General features: G+C 39.0%; 1 protein-coding gene across 3 annotated transcripts in view; it reads right to left on the bottom strand.

Moving 5' to 3' along the window:
- LOC141133195 (patatin-like phospholipase domain-containing protein 6) overlaps nucleotides 1–18,699 on the bottom strand; it is a 107,800-nt gene that overhangs the window by 15,403 nt on the left and 73,698 nt on the right. For 2 of the 3 annotated variants that reach the window (XM_073622408.1, XM_073622409.1), the window contains exons 24-31: nucleotides 16,312–16,494; nucleotides 15,554–15,672; nucleotides 15,239–15,395; nucleotides 13,481–13,597; nucleotides 12,397–12,466; nucleotides 12,023–12,139; nucleotides 11,776–11,924; nucleotides 8,445–8,597 (exon numbers count right to left, since the gene is read on the bottom strand). In XM_073622408.1, coding sequence (XP_073478509.1) covers nucleotides 8,445–8,597; nucleotides 11,776–11,924; nucleotides 12,023–12,139; nucleotides 12,397–12,466; nucleotides 13,481–13,597; nucleotides 15,239–15,395; nucleotides 15,554–15,672; nucleotides 16,312–16,494 — 1,065 coding nt within the window. Of the gene's footprint in view, nucleotides 1–8,444; nucleotides 8,598–11,775; nucleotides 11,925–12,022; nucleotides 12,140–12,396; nucleotides 12,467–13,480; nucleotides 13,598–15,238; nucleotides 15,396–15,553; nucleotides 15,673–16,311; nucleotides 16,495–18,699 lie in introns of those variants that run through there. The other variant, XM_073622410.1, reaches the window with a different exon arrangement.

Below are 18,699 nucleotides of genomic sequence, written 5' to 3'. Positions count from 1 at the left end.
GCTGTACCGAATATACATAGACGACTTAATCATTCTGTGGGATGGAACAGTGGAAACCTTTGAAGAATTCCTATGGGGAATTAACCATAACAAGTCTGGGATCTCCTTTATTGGGAAGTGGGACCACCAGCAAATTGACTACCTGGATTTACAGATTTTCAAGGAAGGATATGAACTATACACTAAAATGTTCACAACAGATCGCAATGGCTATATACCAACTTCGAGCTGCCATCACCCTAAATGGAAGGGGAACATTCCCAAAGGCCAATTGTTAAGGCTGCGGAGAAACTGCCGCACAGTGGAAGATTACAAAATACAAGCTGATACCCTGATTAAGAGATTTCAAGAGAAAGGCTATCAGGAGAAGAACTTGAACTGGAAACTGAAATAAAGAGAATGGCTAGGAACACACTACTGGTCAAAAAAGATTTAAATAAGTAGGAAACTACACTGATGTGGCATTTATTACAGGGTTTAACACACAATACCAATTAATAGAGCACATCATTAGAAAATACTGGCCCATCCTGAAAGAAGACAGAATCCTATCCAAAATCCTACGAAAGAAACCCAAGTTTGTGTACAGAAGAGCTCCCACACTCAGAAACCATTTAGTTCATAATGTGATTGATCCCCCAAGACCTGTCAAATAATTTTCAGAAATGAAGGGGTTCTACAGTTGTTAAAAATGCCTTCCATGCAGAGTAAGCAAAAAGCAACCACGGAAAAAATAATTATTTAAATCTAGAGTTGACAACAGGGAATATCAAATAAGAGATTTGATTACTTGCAACAGTACCCATGTTACCTATGTCATCGAGTGCCCATGTCATCTTCAATATGTGGGTAGGACTACCCGCCCACTATGTGTGAGGATCAGGGAGCATATCAACAACATAAGGAAAGGGTTTCAAGACATTTTAAGGAAGTACACCAAAAGGATCCCACAGGACTGGAATTTATGGAATAGATCTAGTTAAGGATCATTGGAGAGGGGGCAACAAAAAGATCCTCGTATCACAGAATGAGACTAGATGGATATATAGATTGGGGTCCCTGTTGCTTGGGGGCCTCAATCTTGATATCGACCTCAATTGTTTCATATCCAACTTTTGAACATAGTCCCTATTTTCCCAGATGATAGGTTTTAGCTAGTGGACTATCCTATATAGGAAACCACAAGCTGGGGTAGGGGTGACCAACCTGTACAGGAATCAAACAGCTGTGGTAGGGGTGACCCTTAAATATTATCGACCACACCCTAATAATGAAGATTTAAAGTTTAGGAAGACAGTGAACAAATAGGGTAGTTGGAAAACACAGAAGGCTACCCAACTGGAATTAAATACGGTATAATATGTGTACTGGGGTACATATATGGTTTAACATCTTGCAAGGATAAGATTGGGGTTTATACAATTATTATACAAAGACTAATATTCTCACCACCCAATGATACACTGGCGCATGGCTTGTAAATAACTAGGCTCCAATGGGACATAGCCATTCTAATTTAATTGGCCGGATTAACTCCCCTCCGGGATTCATGGGGGGTGTATATAGCAGAAATAGACCCAGGGGCATTATGTGTTATACAATCCAAGCCTGTGCATATGTGATCTCCCATACTTCAAAACCCGCCTATGGACCCTGCAGACAGTTCACTATAATTAGACGTGAGGGGCACCAAGATGGCACCACCTCAGACGACATCCTATGATGAAACGCAGTAGTCGGAGCTTGGTACGGACTCAAGTCACTTCCAGTTGCAGATTTCCACCCCGTGGAACGCACACCGGCCTGGAGCTCATGGTTTGCAACCAGGGCACGCTAGCTTTACACTTGACTGAGTCAAGTCTTGATATTGTTTTGCTTTTAACTTTATAACATACCTTTTATAATAAACAAACCATCAGGATTTACACTATGAGTGTGCGTTTTTTTGGTTTATGAGGATACCCTGTGGTTTTTGATACGGAAGAAGCGATTATTATAGCGAAAGAGATCCACCCCAAGAGGGACTTGAAGGACCAGGATACCCCAGTGTTTGCCGAGCCAAGGTGGAGGTGCCTATTCTGGATACAGTCACCATAATCAGCACATGCGTCTTACCCCTGCAGGGGTGCTAGAATCTGGTGAGTGGGGAACTGAAGGGGAGCACGGAAGTCACCTGACTTTCTGCACACCGGTGGATAAAAGCAGGCACAAGTCACTTTATAATTTGTGAATTTTTTTGCACCATTTAGGACTAAACTTCATTGTTGATTTTTATTCATTTTTTATATTTTCTTTCTGACATTTATTTACTGGACTTTGTCTTATTCACTTTTTTTTTAAAACCATAATCAATTTATCATCAATTTATCATACATACATTTTCACAAGTATTATGTTTAGCATGTATTGTCAGGAAAGAATATTGTCTGTTCCAGATGATCTGATGAGATTAGCATCACCCTTTGCACAATTATTTTAGGATCAGGTGTTGGATATAAGGTTATAAACAGCACAAATAACAGAGCTATAAAAGTACACCATCCAACATAGGTCACAAGTGAAGCACATTTTTTTAAAAATCCTCTCTGGAGAGTGACCCATTGGGGAATTACCCTTCAGGTGACAGGAATAGGCACTAGCCATTCATGGTATACTCACCTGGGAGGAGTGATTCACTGTATTGAGTCACCCTTCAGGTGACAAGAAACGCTACCTACAGCAACTAATATCCACCTATTGCATACTCACCTGGGAGGAGTGATTTACTGGGGAGGATCACTTTCCAGGTGACAGGCAGCGCCACTCACCCTGTCATATACACAATTTCTAATATTGAAGCTTTAATTAAAGCACCCCAGGGGAGGCACCAGCCTACTGAAACTTAAGCACGGAATATAACAACTTATATAACAGAATAGAATAGGATAGAAAGAATATAACCATCTTCCGAAATTCAAATTTCGAATAGAATAAATTTGAATTTGAAAATAAAAGAATAAAATATTGTTTTTTCTATACTATTGTGTTATTTTCAATTCTATTCTACTCTATTCTTTTCTATTCTATTCAAATTAATTCTATTTGAATTTTGTAAAATGGTTATTATTTATATTAAATTCAATTTTTTTTAAAATTCTATTCTATTCTTTTCTATTCTATTTGAATTTCAGAAGCTGGTTATAATCTATTTTATTCTATTCTATTCCTTTCTATTATATTCTATTCCATTCTGTTATTTTATTTTCTATCCTATTTTGTTCTGTTACTATATTATATTATTTTATTTTCTGTTTTTCTTTTCTGTGCTATTTTTTCTATTCTATTCCTGTATTTTCTATTCTATTTTATTCTCTTTGGAAATTGGAAAACTATTGAAATTCAAAAAAAATTTGAATTTGAAAACTATTCGAAATTGATTTGAAAATAAATAAACGAAACTAATTCCGAAAACGAATGAAATGAATGAAACGAATTAAACTAATTTATGTAAATAACAAATCGAAACAAAACATAACAAATTATTTTGTTCTGCACATGTCTAATCAGCAGATGAACAGGTAAATTGGAATGCAGCTCACTTTGGCAAATGGCTGAGAAACGCTAACTTGTGTTCTGGTGATCTATAGAGAAATGCCCTCCGTCGAAAAATGTCTCTGATGGGTCTGCACATGCGCAGTACGCAATGTCACTCCAGCTGATATGTTGATCAGCTGGCGTGACGTTAGCAGGGTGCATGCGCAGATTGTCGGAGGCAGGATCCAACGATCTGCTAAGCGCCAAAGGAGAATGTAATTGTCAGATTCTGCCTCGCTATTGCAGGGCGGGTTGTGGATGTGTTGAAGGGTGGGTTTTGTGTGTATTTTATCTCACCATTAGACACAGCCTGATCAACATATCCACTGGAGTGACGTTGCGTACTGTGCATGCGCACACCCATTGGAGGCATTTCTCGATAAAACACCATCTGACAAGCGTAAAAATACATACTACATATACATGCATGATACATACAGTGGGGCAAAAAAGTATTTAGTCAGCCACCAGTTGTGCAAGTTCTCCCACTTAAAAAGATGAGAGAGGCCTGTAATTGTCATCATAGGTATACTTCAACTATGAGAGACAAAATGTGGAAACAAATCCAGACAATCACATTGTCTGATTTTTGAAAGAATTTATTTGCAAATTATGGTGGAAAATAAGTATTTGGTCACCTACAAACAAGCAAGATTTCTGGCTCTCACAGACCTGTATCTTCTTCTTTAAGAGGCTCCTCTGTCCTCCACTCATTACCTGTATTTATGGCACCTGTTTAAACTTGTTATCAGTATAAAAGACACTTGTCCACAACCTCAAACAGTCACACTCCAAACTCCACTATGGTGAGGATCAAAGAGCTGTCGAAGGACACCAGAAACAAAATTGTAGACCTGCATCAGGCTGGGAAGACTGAATCTGCAATAGGCAAGCAGCTTGGTGTGAAAAAATCAACTGAGGGAGCAATAATTAGAAAATGGAAGACATACAAGACCACTGATAATCTCCCTCGATCTGGGGCTCCACGCAAGATCTCACCCTGTGGGGTCAAAATGATCACAAGAACGGTGAGCAAAAATCCCAGAACCACACGGGGGGGACCTAGTGAATGACCTGCAGAGAGCTGGGACCAACATAACAAAGGCTACCATCAGTAACACACTACGCCGCCAGGGACTCAGATCCTCCAGTGCCAGACGTGTCCCCCTGCTTAAGCCAGTACATGTCCAGGCCTGTCTGAGGTTTGCTAGAGAGCATTTGGATGATCCAGAAGAGCATTGGGAGAATGTCATATGGTCAGATGAAACCAAAGTAGAACTGTTTGGTAGAAACACAACTCGTCGTGTTTGGAGGAGAGAAAATGCTGAGTTGCACCAAAGAACACCATACCTACTGTGAAGCATGGGGGTGGCAACATCATGCTTTGGGTCTGTTTCTCTGCAAAGGGAAAAGGACGACTGATCCGTGTACATGAAACAATGAATGGGGCCATGTATCATGAGATTTTGAGTGCAAACCTCCTCCCATCAGCAAGGACATTGAAGATGAAACGTGGCTGGGTCTTTCAGCATGACAATGATCCCAAATACACTGTATAGAAAAAGAAGTGTAGCGCTAAGGTAAATATAGTGAAAAGAAGGTTTTAGAACAAGAAGAAGTAGAACCACAATTTTATGTGGCCCGTAACCTCGACTAGGCAAAAACCAGATATGTGTATACACAGACAGTGTGATACAAACAAAGTGCAGTGCTTTTCCTTGGAAAAAAAAGTGCGAATGTGCATGAAAAATATAAAGTGAAGGTAAATCAGCAATTGATAATCTCAAAAGTCCACATTTTGCTAGTGAGGAAATATAAAAAACTAGTTAAAATAATGGTGGGGAAGTGTTAATCCCATATAGATGATGAAGACTTATTATTATAGTCCATATGTTGCATGGTGCAGTTGAAACGGGGGACCCAAGGCAAATATCCTTATAGTACAGAGGCTCCAACTCAGAGGGGACCCAAGGCAAATATCCTTATAACACAGAGACTCGGAAAATGTAAGGTAGAATACTCTTACCAACTTCGATGGACTCACAAGCCGTGGGCGGTGAGTCAAACGGGCTTGTACTGTCTTGTGATGGATGACAGTATAAAGATGGATAGTACACCAGAAAACGTCCTCCTTGAATGGGAAGCCTGGAGCTTGTCTTCTAGGTCTGAACAAAATGGAGGAAGCCCATCACTCTGAGGTAAAAAGGGGGTGTAACTGAGAAAAGGTTCCCCCCAGAGACCAGGAACCATAGAGGACGTCTTCTGGTGTACTATCCATCTTTATACTGTCATCCATCACAAGACAGTACAAGCCCGTTTGACTCACCGCCCACGGCTTGTGAGTCCATCGAAGTTGGTAAGAGTATTCTACCTTACATTTTCCGAGTCTCTGTGTTATAAGGATATTTGCCTTGGGTCCCCTCTGAGTTGGAGCCTCTGTACTATAAGGATATTTGCCTTGGGTCCCCCGTTTCAACTGCACCATGCAACATATGGACTATAATAATAAGTCTTCATCATCTATATGGGATTAACACTTCCCCACCATTATTTTAACTAGTTTTTTATATTTCCTCACTAGCAAAATGTGGACTTTTGAGATTATCAATTGCTGATTTACCTTCACTTTATATTTTTCATGCACATTCGCACTTTTTTTTCCAAGGAAAAGCACTGCACTTTGTTTGTATCACACTGTCTGTGTATACACATATCTGGTTTTTGCCTAGTCGAGGTTACGGGCCACATAAAATTGTGGTTCTACTTCTTCTTGTTCTAAAACCTTCTTTTCACTATATTTACCTTAGCGCTACACTTCTTTTTCTATATATTCTACACAGTCCTAGTCGTTCTGTAGTGTTGGCAGCTTTTTTCCACTTACCAGATAGGCGCGGTATTTTATATACTTTATTTATCCCAAATACACTGCCCGGGCAACGAAGGAGTGGCTTCGTAAGAAGCATTTCAAGGTCCTGGAATGGCCTAGCCAGTCTCCAGATCTCAACCCCATAGAAAACCTTTTGAGGGAGTTGAAAGTCCGTGTTGCCCAGCGACAACCCCAAAACATCACTGCTCTAGAGGAGATCTGCATGGAGGAATGGGCCAACATACCAGAAACAATGTGTGACAACCTTGTGAAGACTTACAGAAAACGTTTGACCTCTGTCATTGCCAACAAAGGGTATATAACAAAGTATTGAGATGAACTTTTGATATTGATAAAATACTTATTTTCCACCATAATTTGCAAATAAATTCTTTCCAAATCAATGTGATTGTCTGGATTTGTTTCCACATTTTGTCTCTCATAGTTGAGGTATACCTATGATGACAATTACAGGCCTCTCTCATCTTTTTAAGTGGGAGAACTTGCACAATTGGTGGCTGACTAAATACTTTTTTGCCCCACTGTACTACAACTAAACATGACCTTATACATCAATAACCATTATAATGATATATTCCACCGTGATGGATTTACCAAGGAACACCATACAATTAATCCTGGTTTCTCCAAACCACATTGGAGTAAACACATAAGTCTAGCCCACCATCAAAGCCATCCAATAATGGCATTTGTTTTTGAATATCGCTTGGAGATTTACTATAGATTTCTGCTTTTTAAGATTGTCAGCCAGAATGCAAGGGTGGTATTTTCTTGGCCACTTGTCAAGGTGAGCTGCATACATTGATTCCAATTTACTTGTCCATCTGCTGATCCTCCTAGCTTTACTCCATTTTTGTTTTGTTTTAAATAGGACAGCATGGAATTTACACATCATAACTCAAAAAATACACTATTATAAGTGATAAACCAGCATATTGTCCAAACCTTTCCTGCCTCATCTTACTGTTCATTATGTCTACTAGAAGATAATGCTCTGGTTTAAAGTAGATGTCCTGAAAACCATTTGTTTTTGGGTAAAGCTGATGTATGGTTGCGCCCTCAGATCCTGGCGTTCAGCAGCTTATTTAAACCTGAGGTCTGTCTAGCTTTCAGCTGTGATCCTGTGGTCTGTGTTTTGAAAAATCTGCTGATTTTGCTATTGACCTGGCTACATCTGATGCTTCTCTTTAGATCTCCTTTGCCTGGTATGTCTGCTGCTCATCTGTGCTATTGACCCCAGATCGGACTTCTGACCAGGACTCTGCCTCCTGACTTTGTACTTTGCTGCCAGCACATTGCAAACTCCTGCTTGTCCCCAACCTCAAACCTAATCATGATCCTGTACCTATCTGCCTGGCTGCTGCTGAACACAGCTTGTGACCTGACTCCATACTGCCACTGGGTGGATCCCTGCATTTCCAAGCTCATGTTCACTGCTCCAGCTTCCTATCACCTGCACCCTTCTGCTGCCCTAGCAGTCCCTGTCTCCACTACCAGGGGTGGTTGGAAAGGAATTGTGCAAGAGGCCACCCTCATCTCAGGCTCCACAGTCAGGTACATGACAACTGGGAAGGGTTGGAACTTCTGTTAGATTTTTAATGCTGTGTTCCCAATGGAAATTGTTTGGTTTCTGTCCTTGTCATTGAAAGTGATTGGAAATCTCACCAATGGGTAGAACAGGAACAAAAACATTTTTCATTAGAGTCGGAGAGGGTTAGAAAATGTTATTGTTTTTGCTGCTTTGTCCCCAATATTGAGGGTTCCTGTCTCAATGGCAGTGGTAACAGACAGTGGAGACCTCTCCACTGGAGTCACAAACAGAAATAAAAATGACAAAGATAGCAAAAAAAACCTTGCTTTCGGAAAATGCTATTTGCCTGGTTGTTATACTGACCCTCAATAAGCATTTTCAGAAGGACATGACAGCAGTGGTATCCTCCATTTTTTTCTCATAACAGTTCCCCTTCAAGCACTTTAAACTTACAAGTACTTCCTGAAAGCGTCGAAACTCTGTGGTTCTGAATCGCTGCACTGGGGGACACAGATACTCGCAGTATCCACTGAGCTTCACTCTCTGCAGTTGATGGACACATGAGACATAGGACAAGCGCGACTGCAACTCTGCCATGTCAGGGACCTGGAAGTGAACAACAGTGATAAATCATAAGATAACACAAAGGACATTCAACTAAAGGAGACAAAGTATTTATCCAATAAATTTTGATGCTATACAGTCTTATTAAGAAAAGCATAGATAGGTAAAGTCTTTTTAATTAGAACAAACAATAATATTTCACTGTTCTGAGATCAGTAAACACGATCTTGATTATTGCTTGTGTAATGGATGTGATTAAGGGAATCATGAAACGTATATTCCAATGTACATATGAGTACATGCTTTATATATCTAACATATATCAATCTTAAAACATATTTAGATATTTTGCAAAGCTTAACTTATCCCTCCCTTGCTGCTGTGGAACTGAAGAGTTAACAGGACAGTTAACAGAAGAATCGCACCTCTTGTAAGAATAAACTCAAAGTTAACACCAACATTTCAGAAGAAGAACGCCGCTGCAAGAACAAAAGCTACTTCTTCAAATGGGCACCCAGCTAAAGCCAATATTCTGTCACTATATGTATTTTTATATTTGTGGTTGCTTTGTGGCTTGCATGCGCTAGTCTTATTGACGTATCTTAAACTTTAACGAAAATTGTCTAAAAGTCTGGAAAAGAGTAAATTAAAACAGAAAGTAATTTGACTCTGAACTAAGCAGTCTCAGTGTGAGTTTACTTGAAGCATGCATGCTTTATACTCTGATCAGGGGTAGATATAATAATATCGGACTTTTGTTCTGATCCAAAACACTTGCTACACCTTCCACATCCAACTGCTTTTTGTCCGGATATACTTAATAAAATAATATCAATATTGTTATTTCCGCTGCATTGTAATTTTTTTGTGTATGATGCTAGACATGTGCAGAACACAAAAATGTGTTATGTTTTGTTTCGAATAGAATCGTTATGTTACTAATTTTGTTTTGTTGATTAGTTTCGGAATTTGTTTAGTTTCATTACGTTTTATTTCATTTAATTTTGTTCATGAATTTTCTAACAAATTCAACATTTTCGGAACAATTCGAATTTGGATCGGTTTAAAAATGATAGACCGATTCAAAATCTGTGTGAAGAATAGCTGGATTAGAAGCCGGCCAGCTGCTGAGTCCTTAACAACTGATGACTCCTCAGCTGTCAGCGGACTTCCCCACTTAGATCTGAAATGTAAACAAAAGAAGGCCGACAATAAAAAAATCTGAAAAAACACAGCGTAGGCAAAATCAAGGGAGGGGTCCCCCCCTTAAAAACGGTGTGGCCCAACCGCAAAAAGCCATACCAGACCCTTATCTGAGCATGCAGCTCAGCAGGCCAGAAAATGAGGGTCCAGCGAGCACGCCCCCCCCCCCCCCCCGAACCATACCAGGCCACATGCCCTTAACATGTTTATGGGGACAAGGGCCTCTTCCTCACATCCTGTGCAGTGGTTGTGGGGGTTTGCGGCTTATCAGAAAAAGCCAAAAAAGTGTAAAAAGTGAGTAAAGACACTACACGAGTTTTTAACAATTCCTTTAATACAAAAAATATTTAATGTCCTTCGGTGTAGATCTATCTTTATTCACGATGCCTGCCACACGAGTTTCCCCTCTGTTGAGACCCCACACTGTTTTTTTTTTTTTAATTTTCTATTGCCACCATTCTTTTGTTTAGATTATTTGTTTTGCATTTGTATTTTGTAGTTGTTTACATTATTCCATTATTCCGATGAGTCATCAGATGTTAAGGACGCAGCTGCCAGTTTAATGGCCCACTCCTTAACAACCAGCTATTCTTCAGACAGAATTCAAATCGATCAATCATTTTTCAACCGCTACGAATTCGAATTGTTCAGAAAATGTGGAATTCGTTAGAAAATTAATAAAAGAAATTCATTACCATTTCATTTGTGAATTCGGATACATCCGAATTTCCAAATAACCAAAAATTTGTCTAAATTTACATTTGGACCGAAACGAATTGCACGTGTTTATATGATGCATCTGTCTGTTCTCTAATTACCCTGGAGCCCATTAACATAACTTATTTTATTCTATCTAGGCAAAAAAAGGAAAGTGTGTTAATTTAAAACCATATCTAATATAATGAAATCCAACATAAATACAAAGAAAAGCATCTTGTTTTTTTTTTTTATGTTGTTATATTGATTATGATCAATACATTTTCGAAGAGCAGAACCACGATTCTATGGTTATGCAAACTTTGGTTTCTTTGTTGTACTAGTCAGAGAATTGGTAAGTCTCATCAAATGCCAAGGTACAGCTAGTAAATAGGAAGTCAGTTCCTGAATAGTACTAATTTCTTCTTCTACTTCCAACAAATAAAAAAATTTTAATTATGTTTTACTAATTTTAGTAGTAGTGCAAGATATAGTACAAAATACTATTGGCAGCATATAAAACAAAACACTGCCAACAAAACAGAACCAGAGTAAGCTCCAGACTTACAATACAGAACTGCAGTGCATGGCTGCCAATAGAGGTACAAAGACTGGATTCCAAGAAATATACTGTACATACATTGGGTTGTTAAAGGAAACAGGAATGCCACCATGCAGCCGTGATTCACAGTGTCACCAACACAACAGTAGAGGATGAGCAATGAAAGAAAGTTAGATAGAGTGGGTGCCCATAGGTCAGATAGGGAGAGAAGTGAAGACACTACTGACAGATCAACTCCCACTGAAATATGGAAGAATCAGGACAGGACGGTCACGGCTGTGTCCGAATTCTCTAACCACAGAAATCGAATTTGGTCTGACATCCTTGGCTTTTGTAGGAGGCCTTACACAACGGAAGGGCAGAATTAAAAATCATTCTGGCATTATACAATAATGTGGTAAAGAGTATTCTAGTGACTTCCCTATGAGCAAAAGCCTCTAAAGACCAAACAAGCATATTTCCAGTTCCCGGGGTTCTGAATGGTAGTTTCACCTGCAAAAAAAATGTAGAACCTGAAGCCAGTATCAGTCTATAGCTGGGCAAGTCTGGATGGGAACAAGAACATTGCCAGCACACTTAAGAACCATTAGTGACAAATACATTTTTACTGATGGTCAGTCCTGGTATCAGTATGATAGATACCCTTCTGAGCCACGTACACCTGAACAAAAATGGATTGTTGCTACCTTAGATTGTAAGATATGTTGCATCCCCCTTGCCTTTATATGCAAAGATTTTACACTTTTTGAAGCTAATTACCTTAACTTTAGCTGCCCAGGGATTGAGGCGATTCCACAATAACCACCAGCCTGACAAGCTGTCTCCATAATTATAAGTATCCCATTCTTCCTGCCTCCCAACATCTACTGCAAGAACGGTGCGGGCCCCCAGAGAATGAGCCACATCCGCTGGGGTGAAAGTAAATAAAGAAAGGGATAACATGAGAAAATAACTGAGAAGGTAGCAGAAACAACATTTTATGATGCAGCCAATATCCCTGGCTGACCTGGGAGGTTATTCACATAGCATCCATCCAACAGGAGATGAGAATCCTGAGGGTCACAGAGTGGTGGCAGATAAGGCGTGTACGAAGTGCTGGCGCGAACATACCGCCACAGACTGCCTGTGGGAACAAAATTATCAGAATGGAGAAGCAAATAGTAGCTGTTTTTTAAATAAAAAAAAAAAAAAAAAAAAACAGGACAAAAATTGTATCTGTTGCTTTCAGCAAACTCCATGTCTTTTTAATTTAGTAGATGTTAGAGAATGGAAACTAACTCATAATTGGTGGTTATAGTCAACAGTCTTATTTTCCTTTTCCTAATTTTTTTTATTAATCAGCTCTATTATGTTAGCCACCCATGCAGAACTATTTCTCACCTTCTCTATGAACCCTCATTGAAGAGGAGCTGATATCTGTTGTGATACAGAAAAACGGTAGCCACAAATCCTACAGAAAAGTGCAGTGACAGACAGTATGAATAAAAGAAAAACATTAAAGTGGAACTAAACTCTCTCAAACCTCAAACAACATTAAAGCTTGTTACCCCAACACTGTTATGTGCCTGCTGTACCATGTACTTGTATGAGAAAGTATCATGTTCTCTTTGTATTGCTTCTTTTGTGTGAAATCTCTGGTGTTCCTGCCAGTCCTTTTGCTTTCCTATTATAAACTGACCACACTAGGCAGGAAAATACACCCTGGTCAGTTCTCTAGCTATGCTGGGAACTCAGTGTACTTCCAATAATTAGACTTGTCCTGACATGCCCCCGCTGCACAGGCATTCACTGTAAAGTTCAGTGTGCTGTTCTTTCTCCTCCCCCAGCTCTTATGCAGCTGAGAACAGAGGGAATGTGATCACTTATAAAAAAGGAAAAAAAGGTATTTATAATTTTTTTTTATATCTATACAAAAATGTTTTGCTATTAATTTCTATTTTAAACTGAAAGGGTTGTTTTACAAGGTGATCGTTTGCAATCACTTTAACTATTTTTAATCGTTATGCTGTTAGCATTAGTAAATAGATAGGAAGGTATATTAAATGTCTTTGTTTTAAACTTTTTTTGTTTTACATTTCTTCAGTTGCTTCCTGGTTTCTGGCCTAGGCTAAAATGTCATACATCCCAGAAGTCTTCATGGGCGTTTTTTTTTTCATCTGGAGGAGGAGCTTTCTCAGCTAAGTATACCCTTATGCCTGCATGCCTGAGCTAAGGACAGAATGATTCCAGGAAGTAAATGTTACATGAACCATCTGCCCTTACTCAAGATGGCCATGGCTTAAAATACTAGGGGGGTGTTTTTCAGCAAGTGATTTCTCAGCAAAGTAAAGCACAGAGACATTGATATATGGGTAAGTTTGCTTTGAATATTAAAAAAATAATTAAATAAAGTTTTCAGTTTGTGGTGCTCAGATAGTCAAGTCCCACTTTAAAGATAAGAGAGACAGGAGAGAAGTTACATTACTTGGATTTGCCGCTCTCCAAAGAGGTCAATCAAAGTGGCGTTGAATTGGGAGCCTGATAACAGTGAGGTGGTGGGGTAAGTAAGGTCCATGACTGTCCTTACCAAGGAGGACATCATCTAGATTCATTAAAAAAAAAAAGCATATGGTGAAAGAAATTTAAGATGACTACAACATATATCCAGCTAGTAAAATTCAGGAAATATTTTAACTGCACCCAGGAAAACCCAAACCCCATGCTGATCCAACCCCATAATTCCAAACTCTCCATTTTATTAATCCTATTCCTTCATGTGGAGCTGACACTGTCCCATCATATTCAAGATAAGTATGAGATGGCAATTATTAAATGAAGCAAAAAAATTAAGTATTATTTATAACTTCATTGTGATTCACCATGACCAGGACATCACTGGATGAGGTGATTGACAATGGATTTACATTTTGAGAATTTTATGTTTGTTTTATGTTTTTAAAAGGACTTTTTCAAACATATGGTATCTTTATTTACTTTCTATTATTCTTTTGTGAATGAGTAGGGGTACTATCTACCCCATACTTATTCACATAGGGAAGTGATTGATACCTCGGGGCCTCCAAATTTTTTTGCAATAGCATTTTTTAGTGTCCATTAGCAGTTTTTTAGCGTTTTTCTGCATTAATGTTTTTTTTTTTTTCAATGGATCAAAAACGTTAAAAAATGCTGGTAAGCCACGTTTTTGAGTGTTTATCAGTGTTCACCTGCGTTTTTTGACGTTAGAGTGTATTTACAGCTGAAAACAACTGAAAAACTCCTCAGAACCCACTAGTTTTGTTTTTTTTTTTAAGTCAAAAAACGCCCCTGCTAAAAACTGCTGATAACAGCCTATGTGTGCATGGACACATAGGATAACATGCTGGGGAGTTTATTGACTGTAGAAAAAAACATCTGAAGTCAAAAACTGCAGCTGTAAAAACGTCCAGTGTGCATGAGGTCTAAAAGGTGCCTTCAAGATTCTAATAGGTACTCACCAGGCCAGGGTTGTGGGGAGGAGGCCCTTGTCCTCATCAATATGGCGACAAGGTGCTTTTTCAGGGGGGGGGGTCATGTGGTATTCTGGTTCACAAGAGGGGAGTCGCACGCTCCCCCCCCCCCCCCCCCCACTCTTTCCAGGCTGCATGCTCAGAAGTTGTTTTGATTAGGAGCCCTACACATTTATTTTTTTTGCTGTACAGACTACTACTGCAAAAGTGATTTTTTTTTTTTAAATTTAAGTAGAAAAACTGTACGGAGAAAACAGGTCTGGTACATATTATGGTGGCAGTAAAATGTCATTTACCAGCAATTTAAATGGTATTTTTTTTTTCTTCTTTGTAAATGTCAGTTTTGCTGTAGCACACTGTATACATCGTACAGGTGCACCATTACATGGTGCAGGTTTAAGGCATCCTGCAAGGATGTATTAATGCAAATTTTCCCCTATTTGGAATGTTTCACTGTAAGTTATTTTAAAAATGCTGCTCCCTGTAAGATAAAAAAAATTAAAAATAAAAATATAAAAAAGAATTGGTGCATCTCTTTTGGCAGTTCCCAGCCCCCATTGTTTGACAATGGGCAGAATTATTTTTAAAGATTTGACTCCCATTGATTCCAATGGGGTCCAGATTTACAATCAAACTTTTGAGCTTTTCGGCAAACCTCCCACAAACCAAACCCAGGCACTTTCACCTTATCCCCACATGCAAGCCAAATACGCCTGCTTTTTAAAACCAGGCCTTACCTTTGACCATTTACATGTCCGTTCTTCAGTTTGGTTACTGTTACGTTCTTCTGCATAAACTCCGCCAACTAGAGCTCCCATGGAGGTACCTCCTACCATGTCCACAGGAATGCCTGCCTCTTCCAAAGCCTTAATCACTCCTACATGTGCAAACCCTCTGCATATTAAAGAGGGACAATAGAGAAATACAAAATCAAATGGTAAACTTAGAGAAAACTAAATCTTTAAACACTTTGAAATCTGCACAAATCTGGACTCAGGCAAAAGTTCCTTTATGTCTAAAAAATGAAGCACCCCAATTATGATCTCACTCACCTTGCTCCACCACCTCCTAATACCAAGGCAATAGTATTTCCTGTTAGAGCACGGGCAAGCCTAGAAAAATCACTGTGCCGGTCAACCTCTTTTTGACGAATTCTAGAGTAGAACTCAAGCTGATGCAGATACACAGAAGGGGAGAGAAAGAACGGGCCAATGCAGAGACAACACAGCAAGATGTGACATGTGAGGCAAGATGATATTACTGTGAATTATCATACAAAATGGCACAACCTACCATTTTTAAAGCTAAGGAACCACAGCATTACATATATTCAGACATTGTGGTTTGAAGTTGTAAACTATGAAACTCTAGATTAACACATTCTATTAGCTAGCAGATAAAACGTAGTACAAATTATGTCACATAAGAACAGAATCACACCAATGTACAAAAGGGATATGCCCCAAAAAGTTTACTAATAGGCATCTGTCCCTTCAAATGTATCCCCCTGGTTGCTCCTTGTGTTGCTGATTGGAGAAAGAAGTGAAGAAATATGAATTATATAAATTCTTAGGTCCAGTCAAGCACACCAGAGGTAAACATTATGGAATCTAGAGTGCATTGTATCATTTTCTCCTTGCATGGAAATTGGGAATTTTTGCTTCATTTGGGCAAAAATCTAGACATTTTAATGGAATTTTACAGTGCAGTTAGTGATAAAATATAATTGTTAGCACACTGATCATAAAACCGTATTAATGCTTTATATGGCTTCCTGCTTTTGTTTTCTTTAAAAGTATGCTACAGTTACCATTTTATGTGGTTGCCTCTTAACAAACACCCGCTTTGGGGCACGGATATGGAAATGCGCCGAAATCCAAGTTCTGAGTTTGAGCCATTCTACTGTGTCTGATGGCATAGGACCATCCATCTGATGAAGGAGTACGAGCTGTTTAAGGGCCCTGATAGGAGAATTCTCAAGAAACTTTTCAAGCTGTGGTGAGTAAAAACAGGGGACATATCTGTAACAACAGCACTATGAACATGGAATTTAGCCGATCACGCCTTCTCTTATATAGCATTAACTTAGAATGCAATTTCAGCTGAGTAGGAAAAAAGAAAACCTTCCTAAGCATTATACATTACAAGGATTTTTGCATTTTTTTTTTTTACCTTAGCTGCTTGCGTCTTTTAAATATTTAGATAAGTGTAATTAAAGTGTATCTAAACCCCAAAAATGTAATATATTGAGTGGCCTACCAGTCTTTGGATGTTGTGGCTACATTAAAAGTCTTTATTTTTTTATTTTGTCCTTATCATCTGGTATTCCTACCACTCACTGCTTTGCATCTAATCTATAGCATGGGTGCTTAACCCGTGGCCCACGGAGCCCTCTGACGTGGCCCTCAACCTTAAACCAGGGAAGCACATACCCATGCTCTGGTATGGCAGGTCGGCAAGCCCAGATTGCGAACAACAGGTTGCCGATAAACATTTACAGAGTATCAGAGTACATGGAGCTGGCATCGGCAGTGGAGGAAGCAGGGAACCATGGAGAGAGCAGAAGCCGCATAAGCCAATGCTTCCTCTGTAGCGCCTGTCCCAGGTGGAGTAATACTAAATACACTTTGCCTGGGACCTTTATAGCACAGTGGAGAGCGATGCGAGTAGAAGCTAGAAAAGGAAAAGGACAGTGTATTAAACATCACATGCACTGCACTTTTGTAATGGGCATATTAGCACTTATAAAAAAAGGTTATTAGGCTGCTTTCACACTGATCCGCAGGTACAGCGTAGTGCACCTGCGGGTTAGCTACACTGAGCCATAAACTTCTATTATATCCTGGGGGTTTGGTGCGCTTTCAGAAAGTGCATCACATCTCTAATGCCCCGTACACACGGTCGGACTTTGTTTGGACATTCCGACAACAAAATCCATGTTCCACCGTTCTGAACGCGGTGACGTAAAACACGTACATCGGGACTATAAACGGGGCAGTGGCCAATAGCTTTCATCTCTTTATTTATTCTGAGCATGCGTGGCACTTTGTGCGTCGGATTTGTGTACACACGATCGGAATTTCCGACAACGGATTTTGTTGTCGGAAAATTTTATATCCTGCTCTCAAACTTTGTGTGTCGGAAAATCCGATGGAAAATGTGTGATGGAGCCCACACACGGTCGGAATTTCCGACAACAAGGTCCTATCACACATTTTCCGTCGGAAAATCCGACTGTGTGTACGGGGCATAAGATGTAATTAGACAGATTCTTTAATTCGTAAACATCCGAATTAACGAAAACCCATTTAAACAAATTTTTCCAAGTATTTGAAAATTGGAATATTCGAAAATTTGTAAATTTGAAAATTCGTAATTTTAAAAGTCCGACAACTCGAAAATTCAAATATCTGAAATAATAACTAACTATTAAATTATAGGTATTATAATTTCATTTCAAATTTGGCTGTTAGTGAACGTAACGAATTTGAATTACCCAAAATAATGAATGGAACATAATGAATTATTAGTAATAAATAATATTAATAATAATACAAACTTTTTATTAGTATTATTTATTATTAATTCGTTCCGTTCCATTTTGCGTCATTTGTTATTTTGGATAATTCGTAACTTCGGATAAATTCGTATTCGTTACGTTCACTAACAGCCAAATTTGAAAGGAAATATCAATACCTATAATTTAATAGTTAGTTATTGTTGGTTACTTACTCTTTCAAATTTTCGGAGTTACTTTGTTATTTTCGGATTTTCAAATTTATGAAATTACGAATTTTCAAATTTACAGATTTCCAAATTGCGATCATAACGAATGACCTGAAAAACAAAAAAAACCCCAAAAAAACAATGAAACGAAAATGAACAAATTTTTCAGCAGTGCACATGTGTAGATGTAATATAAGTCTATGGCAAAGCGCAGCTAACCTGCAGGAAAGCCGCAAGTGCACTGCATCCACGGTGTGGGTGAACTGCAGTGCATCAGTCCTAAGCCTTATAGGTGGCTCAGGACGGTAAGTGCTCATTTATATTTGTGGTTTGGGAACAGAAAAACCCTTTAGTTCATGGTGGCCCGCGACCGGTTACCAAATCACTGAAGTGGTCCTCACTCTTCAAAAGGTTGAGTACCCCTGATTAATAGAATATCAGCATTGTCACCCTAGGCTGCTCCCCTGATTTG

Source organism: Aquarana catesbeiana, linkage group LG03 (genome assembly GCF_042186555.1).
Source record: "Aquarana catesbeiana isolate 2022-GZ linkage group LG03, ASM4218655v1, whole genome shotgun sequence".
Lineage (NCBI taxonomy): Eukaryota > Metazoa > Chordata > Amphibia > Anura > Ranidae > Aquarana > Aquarana catesbeiana.
Note: the sequence above shows the minus strand (reverse complement) of the source record. Positions and strands in the feature narration are given on the sequence as shown.